Raw genomic sequence first — 12,391 nt, 5'->3', positions numbered from 1 at the left:
TCTCGCTGAAAATGACAACTCCAGCCAGAACCGGCGCGCGCGCCTACGACACAGCCATTCATGCTTTAGGTGCGCATTCCCCTTAATTGCCAAGCCTCCCAGTTAACGTGGGTTGCAGTGTCTGGTGCTGGGTTTATTTTCTCGTTATTTTTCCGACCCCTCCCCGCCCTCCTCCCCGCTCCCACCCCCCCACCCCCCCCCCCCGCGCGCCGAGTTTACTATTTCGGAGAGACACTAGCTCTGTCATCGTGTTTGTCTTGCTCCCTCCCCACCCTCAGCCGAGGAAAACCAAAAAGCAACAGCTGGCGGCGGATGCGAGCGCCCTGGCCGGTCTCCGCGGCGGCGGTCTCCTGTTGCTTCTCCAAGCGGCCTGCCCCTTGAATCCCGCCCGCACCCAGGAGCAGCGGCGGCGCGCTCGAGGGGCGGGCAGCGCCGGGCGAGGAGAAGGGGGTCCGCGCGACGACGCTACCCGGAGGCCGGCAGACGGTGACACCGCGGTCCCCCGGAGCCCAGCCCCGGCCGAGCCCCCGCCCACCACTCCCCACCCCTGCGGGACGCGGCGCTCCAGCCCGCCCCCACCCTTCCCAGCAGGGGAGGCGGGAAAAACAGCGAAAGCCTCGCCCACTGCCCTCCCCCAGCCTCGCCACTCCCAGGCTCCTCCGGACTCCACTCATCCTCCTGGGATTGTCTCGGAGGGGACACGCCGCGCAGGTAAGCGGCTGCAGAGGTGGCGAAGTTGGGTTCCTCTAACGAGGAGGGAGAGGGGCTGGGGTGGGGACCGATCGCGCGGCGCCAGGATGCTGCCAGGGTAGGTTTGTTTCGGTGGGTGTGAGCGGTTCTCGCCAGGCACGCAGCTAGGGCAGCGGAGACCCGGTAGGAGATAGAAACCCAAAGAGGAGGTGGGCGTCGGAAGAGAAGAGGGGCCGCCGACGGGGGAGACAGGCCGTGGCGGTGGGGTGAAGCTGTTCGGACAAGGCGTTTGCTGCTACCTGGAGCTTGGGGCTGTGGTTTTGGGAGAGGGGGAAAGGGCTGCTCTCCTCTTACCAGGGCGGTGTAGTTTTCCCTTTGTTACTTGGAAGCTGTGGACACTTGAGTGTGCGGTTGTGAAGACGAGGGGAGGTGGCTGGCTATGAGTGTGCACACATGAGCCATGCAAAATGGGACTTGCTGATTTGGCGCTTGGAGGACGGGGGAGCTGGGGCTGGGCAGTGGGCACCGGGAGGAGGGGCAGGTAAAAAAAAGGGCTGGCGTTCCAGGGCATGGTTCATGAGAGTGCATTAGTGTTCCTCTCCTCTTGTCTAACCCGTCCTGGCTTCTTCCAGCGGGGTGGGAGTTGGGGTGGGCCTGGTCCCCCGGCCCCATCCCCTCCTTTCCTGGTACCCTGCTCTCTTTCCCCAGCAGGGCTGGCCTTGGCACAGCCTTCCCCATTGTGTCTCTTGGGCTTCCTTGCCTAGTTGGAAGGGGCTCCTGGCACTTGCTTCTGGGCTCTTACAAGTGGTGGCTGGGAGAGGAAGCACCCGAGGGTGGGAGCAGGGAGCAGGCATGCTGGAGAATGGGCCTGGCCAGGCCCCCGCTGCCCACATCCAGCCTCAGGGGTTGTGGCTTCCAGGGCTTCTCCCCGCCAATGTGGCCTCTTTCTCCACTTCCTTTGTCTTCTTGGCATCGTGCGCTCTGCCTAGGCCCAGATTTCCAGGTTTGGAGATGGATCAGTGGGCAGCCCATGTCTTCCGTGGAAGGGCCCCCACTCTGGGGTCCCAGGGCCCTCATCGTGTGTATGTGCTGATGTCTATATCTGTTTCTGCTTTGGCCTTTTTCACGTGACCTGCCCAGTAGTTGCCATGGAAACCCCTTTTCAATTCTCAGCCTCCCTCCTTTTCTGCCCATTCCTCACCTCCGTATCTCCTCCCCTCCCCCCAACATGGTTGCCTAGATACTGATTACCCCTGACTTCTCTGGGTAGGAGACCCTGAAATGCTAGCTCCCACCTCACACTGATGTTGCCCCTAGCCACTCCAGCTCCCCCAACACACAGTACACATCACAAACACACCCCAAACATGCACGCTCACCACACCACCCACATACTCAGACACACACCTGCTTGCCACACACACTGCATAAACACACAGCACACACATATATTATATCACATGTACACCATGTACACACTAAATACACCATGCATGTACCAAACCACCGCACACAACCCACAAGGCTACACATACACCTGTCATTGAACTGTGTGCGCACACACACACACACACACACACACACACACACGAGTACTTCTGAACAGGTCTCCAGCTGGAAGAAAGCGCGATTTCTGCCTCATCCAGCTCCTTGGAGGAGCGTGTAGGGGAAGGCTGAGAAAGGCTAGGAGGAAGCATCTCCCTGAGAACTCTGCAGAAGATGGGGGGAGATGCCCTTCCAGACTCCCTCAGAGGGGAGCCCCTCTCCTGGGTGCTAGATGCAAGAGGCTGGGCATGGACCAGAATGTAAATCTCTCCCCACTGCTTCCTACCTGCCTTTACCCTAAGAAAGCCTGAGGCTCCTGGCCCCTCTTAGGAATCTCAGTTCTGCCCCTGAGCCTTCCTGCCTAACACAGGATCAGGCAGCTCCAAGACCTGCTGAGGCTCTGAACCTCCGCAAAGGAAGGAGGAAAGGTGTGACTGTGTTAGGAGAGCAGGGGAGGGCAGGGAGAGAAGACAAAGCCTTGAGGATTGGGAGGAGGAGGAGCCAGCAAGAGAGGAGCCAGGTGTATTTAGAAAGTATTTAGGGTGTATTTAGGGTGATGATGGGCGTGGAAGGAGTGTCCAGGCTGCCCTCTATCCCCCAGGGACACTTTCCTGCTTTCTTCTTGGCTCCTCCAAGCACATCTGTGTGTCTTGGGACAGGAAGGCAGTTTGCCAAGGGCTCCTGGATGGCTAGAGCTTGCCCAAGACCTGTAGCTTCTCTCTGGGTCTGGTGATAGACTCTGGAGGCCAGGGTCTCCTTTCTGGCCACCTTGTGAACTTTGGACTGACTTGGGCCCCACTTCATTCAACTATTCAGTGAATTGCTTTAAGTACCTACTGTGTGTTCATTGCCAGGATCACGAGGAAGACAGAGTCCCTGACCTCAGAATCCTAGATTTCTCAGAGCCAGAAGGGGGACATCCAGTCGGGACATCATGCAAATGGGAAAACTGAGGCTTGGAGGTCACACACTCCACTGTGGCTGAGGCCTCTGACTCTTCAGCCAGGATTTGTGACCCCCCCCCACCCCGCCACACACACGCATACACTTCCTGTCGCACATCACTTGCTTCACTTGCCTTTTTTTCTTTGTTGCCACCAATCCTCTGGGGACTACCATGTCCCTTCAAAGTGTGGGTGTCCTAGTGGATGGGGAGCCTGCTTCATTCTGTTTTCTTGGAGAATGTGGCCAGGAGAGGAGGGAGCAGAGGCAGTTCCCTAGACCCTGGAAACTCCCCGCAGCCATAGGGAAGCCAGAGCATTGGATCCTGTAAGTCAGAGCCTGGCCCCTGGCCCCGTTGGGCCTCGCTGGCAGCCATCTGGATGGCAGACTGTGTCAGGCAGCCCCCAGGACTCATTGTCTAACAAATCACTCACCAGCTTCTGCCTGAGCACCTGAGGAGGCAGACCAGTCACGAGAGGCCCTGGCCCTGCCTGCAGCATAAAGGAGGAGAGCCTGGGGGTGCAGACCGAGGTGTAGTCCTGGCTGTGCTCCAGGGGGCATTGCATTCATATCCCAGATAGCCCTTCAAACTGGGTTTCTGGTGGTAGTCAGGAATGGCTTAGACTGATCTCCAGCAACTGAAAGCCTCCACGATTTTATCTTTTTTAGTTTTTGGCCATACCACGCAGCATGCTAGATCTCAGTTCCCTGATCACAGATCGAACCCAAAAGCTTCCACGATTTTAGGCCTCTGTTTCCTCATCTGCCTGTAGATGGGTCAGATTTCATGATTTCTAAGGCATTTGTTTTCCTCCCAGTTTTTGTAGCCTGTACAGTCTTGAAAAAGATCCCTTTTCTCTCCAGGTGCCAAACTGTGCTTATAATTTTATAACACAGGGTTGTAGCTGAGTGGAGCAGGGAAGGGGGTGGTCTTTAGTCACCCCTGAGAAGGCTCCCTTTTCAACCTGTGAAGACAGGAGATGCTCAAGAATCCAAGACCAAGTTCTTATCTCCCAGGCTGCAGCCCCTGACCCTCCTGGACACCATGTCCACTTGGTCTGTTTTGCTAGGATAACACCCGGGGCCTGGTGGAGTCTTGGGAGATGTGGTCTCTGGAGGGATGAGCCAGATTGATTTTGAGTCTATGAATCCTCGGACAGAGAGCCTTGGGGCAACTGGAGAGCGTGACAGGAGGCGCTGGTCAGGGCTGTCTGTCTCTGATGAGAAGCAGAATATCTCTGGCCGAAACAAAACCTTGGATCCAATTTGGCAGCATCTTCTCTGCCCTGGAATGGGAAGTGGGAGGGGAGACTCTGACCTGGGAAAGTATGAAGTCAGCCTGGAGGCCACACAGGAACACACTTGTTACAAAGACGCACGGGGGAGCGGGAGGCTCAGGAGGGGCGCTGGGGCCCAGGGGACCAGGCTGGGGCCGTGGGAATGCGGCTGCTCAGCTCAGAAGCTCTGATTTGGGGCCAGGGATGAGGGAGGATCTAGTTAGAATGACAGTGACCCTCACATGGCTGGAGGGCAAAGCCAGTCCTCGGGAGGGGACCAGAAGCAAGGTCTTAACGTCACATCCCTTTAACAGTTGTTAAGTGAGTCCCTTCCCTATGCCAGGCTCTGTGGGCTTTCCAGGACCTAGAGCCCTCTGAGATGATGGTTTCATTTCTCTGAGAGCTCCTGCCCGGTTCCTCCGTTTCTCCCCGGCTGACCTTACCCCACCTCCCACCCAGAAGGACCCCCCCAACCTCCATCTTCAACAAGCAGGGCCCCCGCACTCGCTCATGTGTGGCTCACACTTGCACTCTCTCTCCCCTTCTCACTCATACATAATATCCATACCTGACACACAGGCGTGAGCTCACAGGTTCCCTGCACCCTCTCACCTCGCCCAGCTGCAGTCTCTCACCCAGACCATGGTGATGGGCTCTCTCTCCTTCCACTTTCTCAGCCCTCTTGCTTTTATTACCACTGATCTGTGGGCCAGTATTCCAACCTCTCCGTGCCTGTTAGTGGGGACAGGTGCCTGGCTCTGGCCCTCGAAGCTCTCTGGGTCCTGGCCGCAGCTATCGCACCAGGCACCTTCTCCATGTGATCATCCCGAGCCTTGGACCTCCTACCCTCTGCCTCTGCTCAGGCCCTAGCAGGAATGAACCCTTACTTCGGCCTGCAGAGCAGGGGATGGTCGCCTTTGGAGATGCACAGACTTGGGATCTAATCTGGCTGCTGACGCTTCCTAGCTTGCTTAACTCTTCTAAGCCTTAGTTTCCTTATCTGTCAAATGGGCATGAGAATTGAGCAGGGCTAAGTTACGTCAAGTGCTTCTTTGTGCCTAGCATATAGAACACACTTGCTGGATATTAATTGCTATAATAATAATAGTACTAACACATTGTTATTGTTATTAGAATTTCTTTCAATTTTTTAGGACTTCTCAGGTGGCGCTAGTGGTAAAGAACCCATCTGCCAGTGTAGGAGACATAAGAGACAAGGGTTCGATGCCTGGGTCAGGAAGATCCCCTGGAGAAGGGAATGGCTACCCACTCCACTATTCTTGCCTGGAGAACCCAATGGACAGAGGAGCCTGGTGGGGCTACAGTAGTCCATAGGGTCTCAGAGGGTGGGACACAACTGAAGTGACTTAGCACTCATTATCGTTACAGTGTTCTTTGAGGCCCCTCTCCAGTGCTCATTCTTTAAGATAGCTTTTCCTATTTCTTATCAGAGAAGGCAATGGCACCCCACTCCAGTACTCTTGCCTGGAAAATCCCATGGATGGAGGAGCCTGGTAAGCTACAGTCCATGCAATTGCAGAGTCTGCACATTTCTTAGTAAACAGACAAACTTTCCTCTTCCTGGTACCCCTGAAATGCTCTGTTGCTTCTTCCCTTAAAGGCTACTCCCACTGGGCCAGCACTTAGCTACTTATGTCCATGCCTGCTCCCCACACCCTCTCCTGCTTCTTCAAAGGCAAAGTCCGTTTTTTCCCCAGATGGGGGTGGGGGGGGTGGCGGGAGCATGGTGTCAGACATGGAGCAAGCCCAGTGAGCATCTGTGAATTGAACATATGTGGGAAAAAGTCCTCATGCACCAGGGCATATTGAAATCCCACTTGCCCCTCCAGGCTGTCTCCCGCCTATCACTCGCCCCCCCAGGTGCACACCACACACACCTAAAGTGTACATTCCTTTTTGCCCATGGGTCATCTCAGTTTGTCCTGTTCCTTTGGTAGAGTTTGAAAACTAGGAGTTTGACCTCATTGGAGGTCTGGGGGCGCTTCCCAGGTGGCGCTAGTGGTGAAAAATCCTCTTACCAATTCAGAAGATGCAAGAGATGTGGGTTCGATCCCTGGGTTGGGAAGATCTCCTGGAGGAGGCTATGGCAACCCACTCCAGTATTCTTGCCTGGAAAATTCCATGTGCAGAGGAGCCTGGCTGGCTACTGTCCATGGGGCCACAAAGAGTTGGACACAACTGAGTGACTGAGCACAGCTCAGGAGGTCTGGGAAGTGCTTAAGGACTGAAGGCAGTGGAGGGAAGCTGATTCATCATAGTGTTTTGGTGACTGGGATTTGATGGAGACCTGGAGAGTGGGCGGGAAGAAATGAGGGGAAGGGAGCACTGAAAAATTTTAAAAATTCCTTTAAAATTCCACACAGATCCTTGAGTTGTTTTGAGCTTAGGTTGGATTTGACTTAAAAGGATAATGGTGCTGAACGTCTGATCCTTCAGTCATTGGCATTAACTGAGCAGCCACTCTGCAAAGTGTTGGAGATTCAGAGAATGCCTAGAAGGTGCCTCCCTTCTACAGAGCTACAGGGCTCATAGTCTGATGGACGGGACCTGGACAGAAGCGTGGGCCTTGGCTCTGTGGGGATTGGGGCAATGAGGCATGTAACAGGAAGGAGGAGACAGTACTTTCCTGAAGCTGAGACAAACAAGGTCAGGTAAACCTCCATGCAGGCAAGTGACCAGGTTCAGCAGGTTTCCAAGTATACGGGCCCATAGGTCAGGGATCATCCCATGTCATTTCCACCACCAGGCAAGTCAGTGTGAGCACAGACAAAGTGCCCTGTGGGCTCAACTGCCCACCCAGAGCTGTGCTCTCAAGGCAGTGGGCTGTTGGGCAGAGAGAGTGGAAGGAGCCAGTCAAGCGGCCTCATCCTGCGGTCTGCCTGTGAGCAGGGTCTCATGGGCCTGGCTCCTGGGCCTCTTGGCCTGGCAGCTGCTCTGAGTTTCTGTTTCTGCTGCTGGGACTGTTTGGCCTCTCTTGAATGGTCCTTTGTCAGCAGGCGTGGGGATGTGATTCCATGGCTGGCCTGACTCACTCGCTCATGCCCGCCCGGTTTGTCAGGGCCCTGGCCTGGGGCTTCTGTGCACCTCGGCCCACCATCCTGACTCCCTGGAACTGGACTGAGGTCCCCTCAGGGGCAGGGGCGTGGGCCCCCGGGCTGGCAGGCAGCAGTGAGTCCTGCTCCCTGACTCACTCCGCACAGCTTGTGTCCTGGGCCTGTGGCGGGGTCAGCCGCACAATGCTGCCCCGTGTTCCTGCCTCTGGGGGCTGTCAGAGGAAGCCACGGGGTGACGGCTGGCCTGGCGCTGCCAAGACTGTCATATCTGGTGGTGACGGGGGGCTGGGGGTAGCAGCAAGGCCTCACAACCCTGCTGGTGGGCCAGCTTGGGGTCTTTCCAAGGGAGTCTTTTTAGAAACCAGGCCTGAGGCTGTGGTTTGTGAGTCCAGTGTGTCGCTTCTAAGAGAGGGCTTTATTTCTTTTCGTGGTTGGCTCTTTTCCTTTTCCTCAGAAGTAATTCCACATTAAAGATAAAGGTGCCTCCTTGTTCAAACAGCTCTCTGTGCTTGATAAAGGGATTCTGTCCCTCCCACTCCCCCTGCGCAACTGGGCTGGATTGGGCCTGGGCTTGAGGACTGGGAAGAGCTCTGCACCATGGGGGCCAGTATGCCCAACCTGCAGCCTCCCAGCTGTTGGGGGGTGCCCTCCTCCATGACGGAAGGATGGTGGGGCAGACCTAGAGTTGGGGCTTCTCAAGGAGACCCTGTCAGGCCTGAGGGGCCTGGGAGGAAGGGGCCACCCTGGTGGGTATCAGCTGCGGCGATTTGGGCCAGAGACCCCTGCCTGGCTTGTCAGCTGTCCATCTGCCTCAGGGCAGTGCAGGAATTCAGTAAAGTGACTACAGCCACCGTGGGCCCCTCAGCCTATTAGAATATCACCACTCTCTGCTCTCTCCTCAGTCCCAGGCTTTGACTTCTCTATGCTCTTCAGCCCTTCTCTGGAATTTTGTAGTTAGGCTATTAAACGGAATACTTGATGTTTAATGCTTGTTTGATGAGCATTTAACATGCAAATCAAGGGAAGATGTTGCATTTTCCTCTGGAGCCCACAGATCCATCCGTGACCTCTAGTTGGACCCAAAGCAGTTGTTTTAAAAGGCAGCTTTAAAAGCCGTTGCTGGGCTTTTGGCTTTGTGGTTCTGAACCATAGAAGCCCAGCCCCTATTACAGAAGCATCGGGCACCACCAGCAGGGCATAGGGCTCCACGCTGCTTGCCAGGAAGGTGACCAGACCCGGGCTTGATGGGGGTTGGGGAGCTGTTTGTTTTTTTTTAACGGAATTAAAAATTTATTAAATTGTTTTTAATAGACTTTTTAAAGAAAAAATTTAGATTTATAGAAAAACTGAACAGCTAGTACAGAGAGTTCCAACACAAGCCGCCTGCACATTTTTCTGATTACTGTCTTACCTTAGTGTGGTATATTTGTTACAATTGATGAAATAATGTTGATATATTGTTATTAGCTAAAGACCATCTTTATTCAGGTTTCTTTAGTTTTCCCCTAATGTCCTTTTTCTATTCCACAATCTCTTCCAGATAGCCACATTCCATTTAGTTGTTATGTCTGCTCAGGCTCTTCTTGGCTGTAACATTTTCTTAGACTTGTCTTGTTTTTGATGACCTTGAGAGTTTTGAGGAGGACTGGTCAGATGTAGATATACCCGTCAATGGGAATTTATCTGATGCTTTTTTTGGCTTACGGGTTTGGTGGAGGGAGATCACAGAGGTAAAGTGTAAGTTTCATCACACCAAATCAAGGGTGTATACCATCAGCATGATTTATCCCTGCTGATACTGACAGGGAGGGCTAGGCTTCCAGTCCCTTTCAGCACCTCCACTTCTGCACAGTTCCAAAGCCTGGTGATGGGAGCTGTGCTCTTTCCCCTCCTCAAGACAAACATCAGTCTGTCAACCAGCACTCGGTGGCTGTCTGCACCACCCCAGCTCTTACAAGTCATGGGGTAACAGAGAGCTTCCAGCCAGGAGAACCTTGTTAAAAAGAGAGCGTAAACCAGAATGTGTTGTGTGGTAAGTCAGTGCTAATGACAGATCACAGGTGCTCTTTGAGTCTGGAGGAAGAAGCCTACAATTCAGTTCATGGGCTGGAGTGGCAGTTGGACAAAGACAGCGTTTCTCAGCCTTGGCTGCATGTTAGAATGAGTGTGTGTGTTGTGTGCTCAGTCGCTTCAGTCATGTCCAACTCCTTGTGACCCTATGGACTGTTGCCTACCAGGCTCCTCAGTCCATGGGATTCTCCAGGCAAGAATACTGGAGTGGGGAGACATGCCCTCCTATGGGGGATCATCCCGATGCAGGGACCAAACCCAAGTCTCCTGCATTGCAGGTGGATTCTTTACCACTGAGCCACTGGGGAAGCCCTAGAATGAGTGAGGGATTCTAAAAATGACTGATGCCTTGGTCACACCCCCAGAGTTTAGAATTTGGTGGGACTTAGTTGATTCCCTGGAGAAGGCAATGGCAACCCACTCCAGTACTCTTGCCTGGCAAATCCCATGGATGGAGGAGCCTGGTAGGCTGCAGTCCATGGGGTCGATAGTTGGACATGACTGAGTGACTTCACTTTCACTTTCATGCATTGGAGAAGGAAATGACAACGCACTCCAGTGTTCTTGCCTGGAGAATCCCAGGGACGGGGGAGCCTGGTGGGCTGCCGTCTATGGGGTCGCACAGAGTCGGACACGACTGAAGCGACTTAGCAGCAGCAGCAGTTGATCCCCATTATGATTATTATTATTATGCAAAAGCTCTACATGTGATCCTAAGATGCAGGATTGAGAACTGGACTACACAGGGAAAGGAAGGCCGTGCTCAGTGGAGGGAAGAGATACTCAGTGGCTTGGAGCTCGATACAATGTGGTGGGGGATGGGAGTAGATCATCTTAGCTGAAAGTACTGGGAGGAAATACTAGAAGGGTAGAAAAGAGATAGAGGTATTTATATGCCAGGCTAAAAAGTTTTGATTTTTTTAAAAAGTAATTAGGGTATGGAAACACCATGAATACACTGGAGTTTGGTAGAGAAGTGATCAGCATACACATTCGGTGTATTAAATCATACAGTCCAATTAATGTCCAAGACAGATTATAGGGAGAGGGTGAAAGATAGGTGCAGCTACTACAGTGTTAGGCTTCCCAGGTGGCGCTAGTGGTAAAGAATCCTCCTGCCAATGGAGACCTAAGAGACGTGTGTTCGAAACCTGGGTCAGGAAGATCCCTTGGAGGAGGGCATGGCAACCCACTCCAGTATTCTTGCCTGGAGAATCCCATGGACAGAGGATCCTGGCGGGCTATAGTCCATGGGGTCGCAGAGTCGGACATGACTGAAGCGACTGAGCACGCGGGCACTACTGTATTATGCAGGGTACCACAACAGCCCAGGGGAGCAGTGGTGAGGGTCTAAACTACAGCGAGCAGTGGAAGAGAAACTTACAGAGGTCCTGCAGGAGAGAGCATGGCTAGGACTTTGCCACAGATAGGACGTGGTGTTCTGGAGGCGGGGAGCAAACCCTGTGACCTCAGTGAGACTGTAAGCTCCACGAGGCAGGGACTCTGTTGCTGCAGCTCCCCCAGTGATGACTGAGGTCCTTGGCAACAGGAGGCCATCAGTACCTGTTGTTAATTTGGTTCCTGGAAGAATAACGTTACCATTCTTTCCAAAATTACTCCTCATTCCAAAATTAATCTTCTTTTCTCCACCAATTTCTCCACCTAAATGCAGGCAGATCTCAGCTGTTTGGAAATCAACCTAATTCAATAACTTGGGCTGAGATGTAAATAACTGTTAGGATTGAAGTATTTACCTTTCAAACAAAACGTTTGGTGGAATTCAGAACTCTCTTCTTGGGAGAATGTTGCGGGTGTGGATATATTTTTGAGTAGGGACTGTCTTTATTTCAGTTCTACACCTTAATCTAATTTTGAGCCAGACCAGAAAAAAATGGGAGGGGGGGTCTGCAGCTTGGCAACCTGCTCTGAAAGGCTGTCAGTTGCTGGGCTGGTAGTTCTGTTGGCATGCCCTGTGAGCCTGGCTCCAATGGCCAGGACCTCCTACAACCCGTCTGGGATACTGTCTTGCTTCCTGCATAGATGCAGATGTTCTGCTGGGCAGAGAGCAGCAGGGTGCCCAGCAGGTACTGTGGGGAGGCTTGGGAGGGAGAGAAGGCAGCCCGTTCTGGTGTGAAGCTAAGCTGAGAGTGAGTGACAGGAAGACCTGTGAATAGCTGGGGTCCAGTGATGGCTGACGGATGAGCCAGCCCTCCTGCCTCCTAAGGGGCTCCGGGGTCCCAGCCTTCACATCAGTCATAGTGGACAGAACAGAGCCGGGCAGGAAACTGTGAAAGGGGAAGAAAATGACATCATCGGTGTCAACGTTAAAGCTGTTGAATTTTATCTGGGTTATTCTCTTGTCCTCTTTTTTCTCCCCTGGGCTGGGTCAGACCACTTCCATCCAATGAGCCCTGCTTGGTCTCAAGTCAAGGTCAGCATTTTTATTTCCCTTAGCGTCCATGCATTGCTGCACCTGCCAGGGAGGCAGCGAGGAAGAGTGGAAAAAGCCTAGGACGCGGCATCCACAGAATTAGGGGCCGATGCCAGCTGTGCCATTGTTAGCTGCGGGGCCTTGGACAAGTAACGTAACTCTGAGCCTCACCTTCTCGAATCTGTAAAAGGGCCCTGATATCCAACATCTCCTGCAGCTGTGATGTTCCTTTGAGCTGATGCTTGTGAAGTTGTCTGGTAAGTCAGGCGTCTTACAGATGTTTGATGTTAGGGGCATCACCACCATCACTGTGATCATCCCCTTCAGCCATCATGGGCAGGGAGGAGGGTGGGTGGATCACA

At 53.5% G+C, this 12,391-nt stretch overlaps 1 protein-coding gene across 4 annotated transcripts in view; it reads left to right on the top strand.

The window, feature by feature from the left end:
• Positions 1-598: 598 nt before the first annotated feature.
• FXYD6 (FXYD domain containing ion transport regulator 6) overlaps positions 599-12,391 on the top strand; it is a 35,275-nt gene continuing 23,482 nt past the window's right edge. Inside the window, exons 1-2 of one of the 4 annotated variants that reach the window (XM_010830402.1) lie at positions 599-711; positions 12,053-12,286. Coding sequence is in view for 1 of the 4 variants with exons in the window: in XM_010830399.1 (XP_010828701.1) it covers positions 12,268-12,286 (19 nt within the window). In the remaining 3 variants the exon portion in view is untranslated. The remainder of the gene's footprint in view (positions 712-12,052; positions 12,287-12,391) is intronic. The other 3 variants (XM_010830399.1, XM_010830403.1, XM_010830400.1) reach the window with 3 other exon arrangements.

The sequence above is a fragment of the Bison bison genome, unplaced genomic scaffold (assembly GCF_000754665.1).
Source record: "Bison bison bison isolate TAMUID 2011002044 unplaced genomic scaffold, Bison_UMD1.0 scf7180017864518, whole genome shotgun sequence".
Lineage (NCBI taxonomy): Eukaryota > Metazoa > Chordata > Mammalia > Artiodactyla > Bovidae > Bison > Bison bison.
Note: the sequence above shows the minus strand (reverse complement) of the source record. Positions and strands in the feature narration are given on the sequence as shown.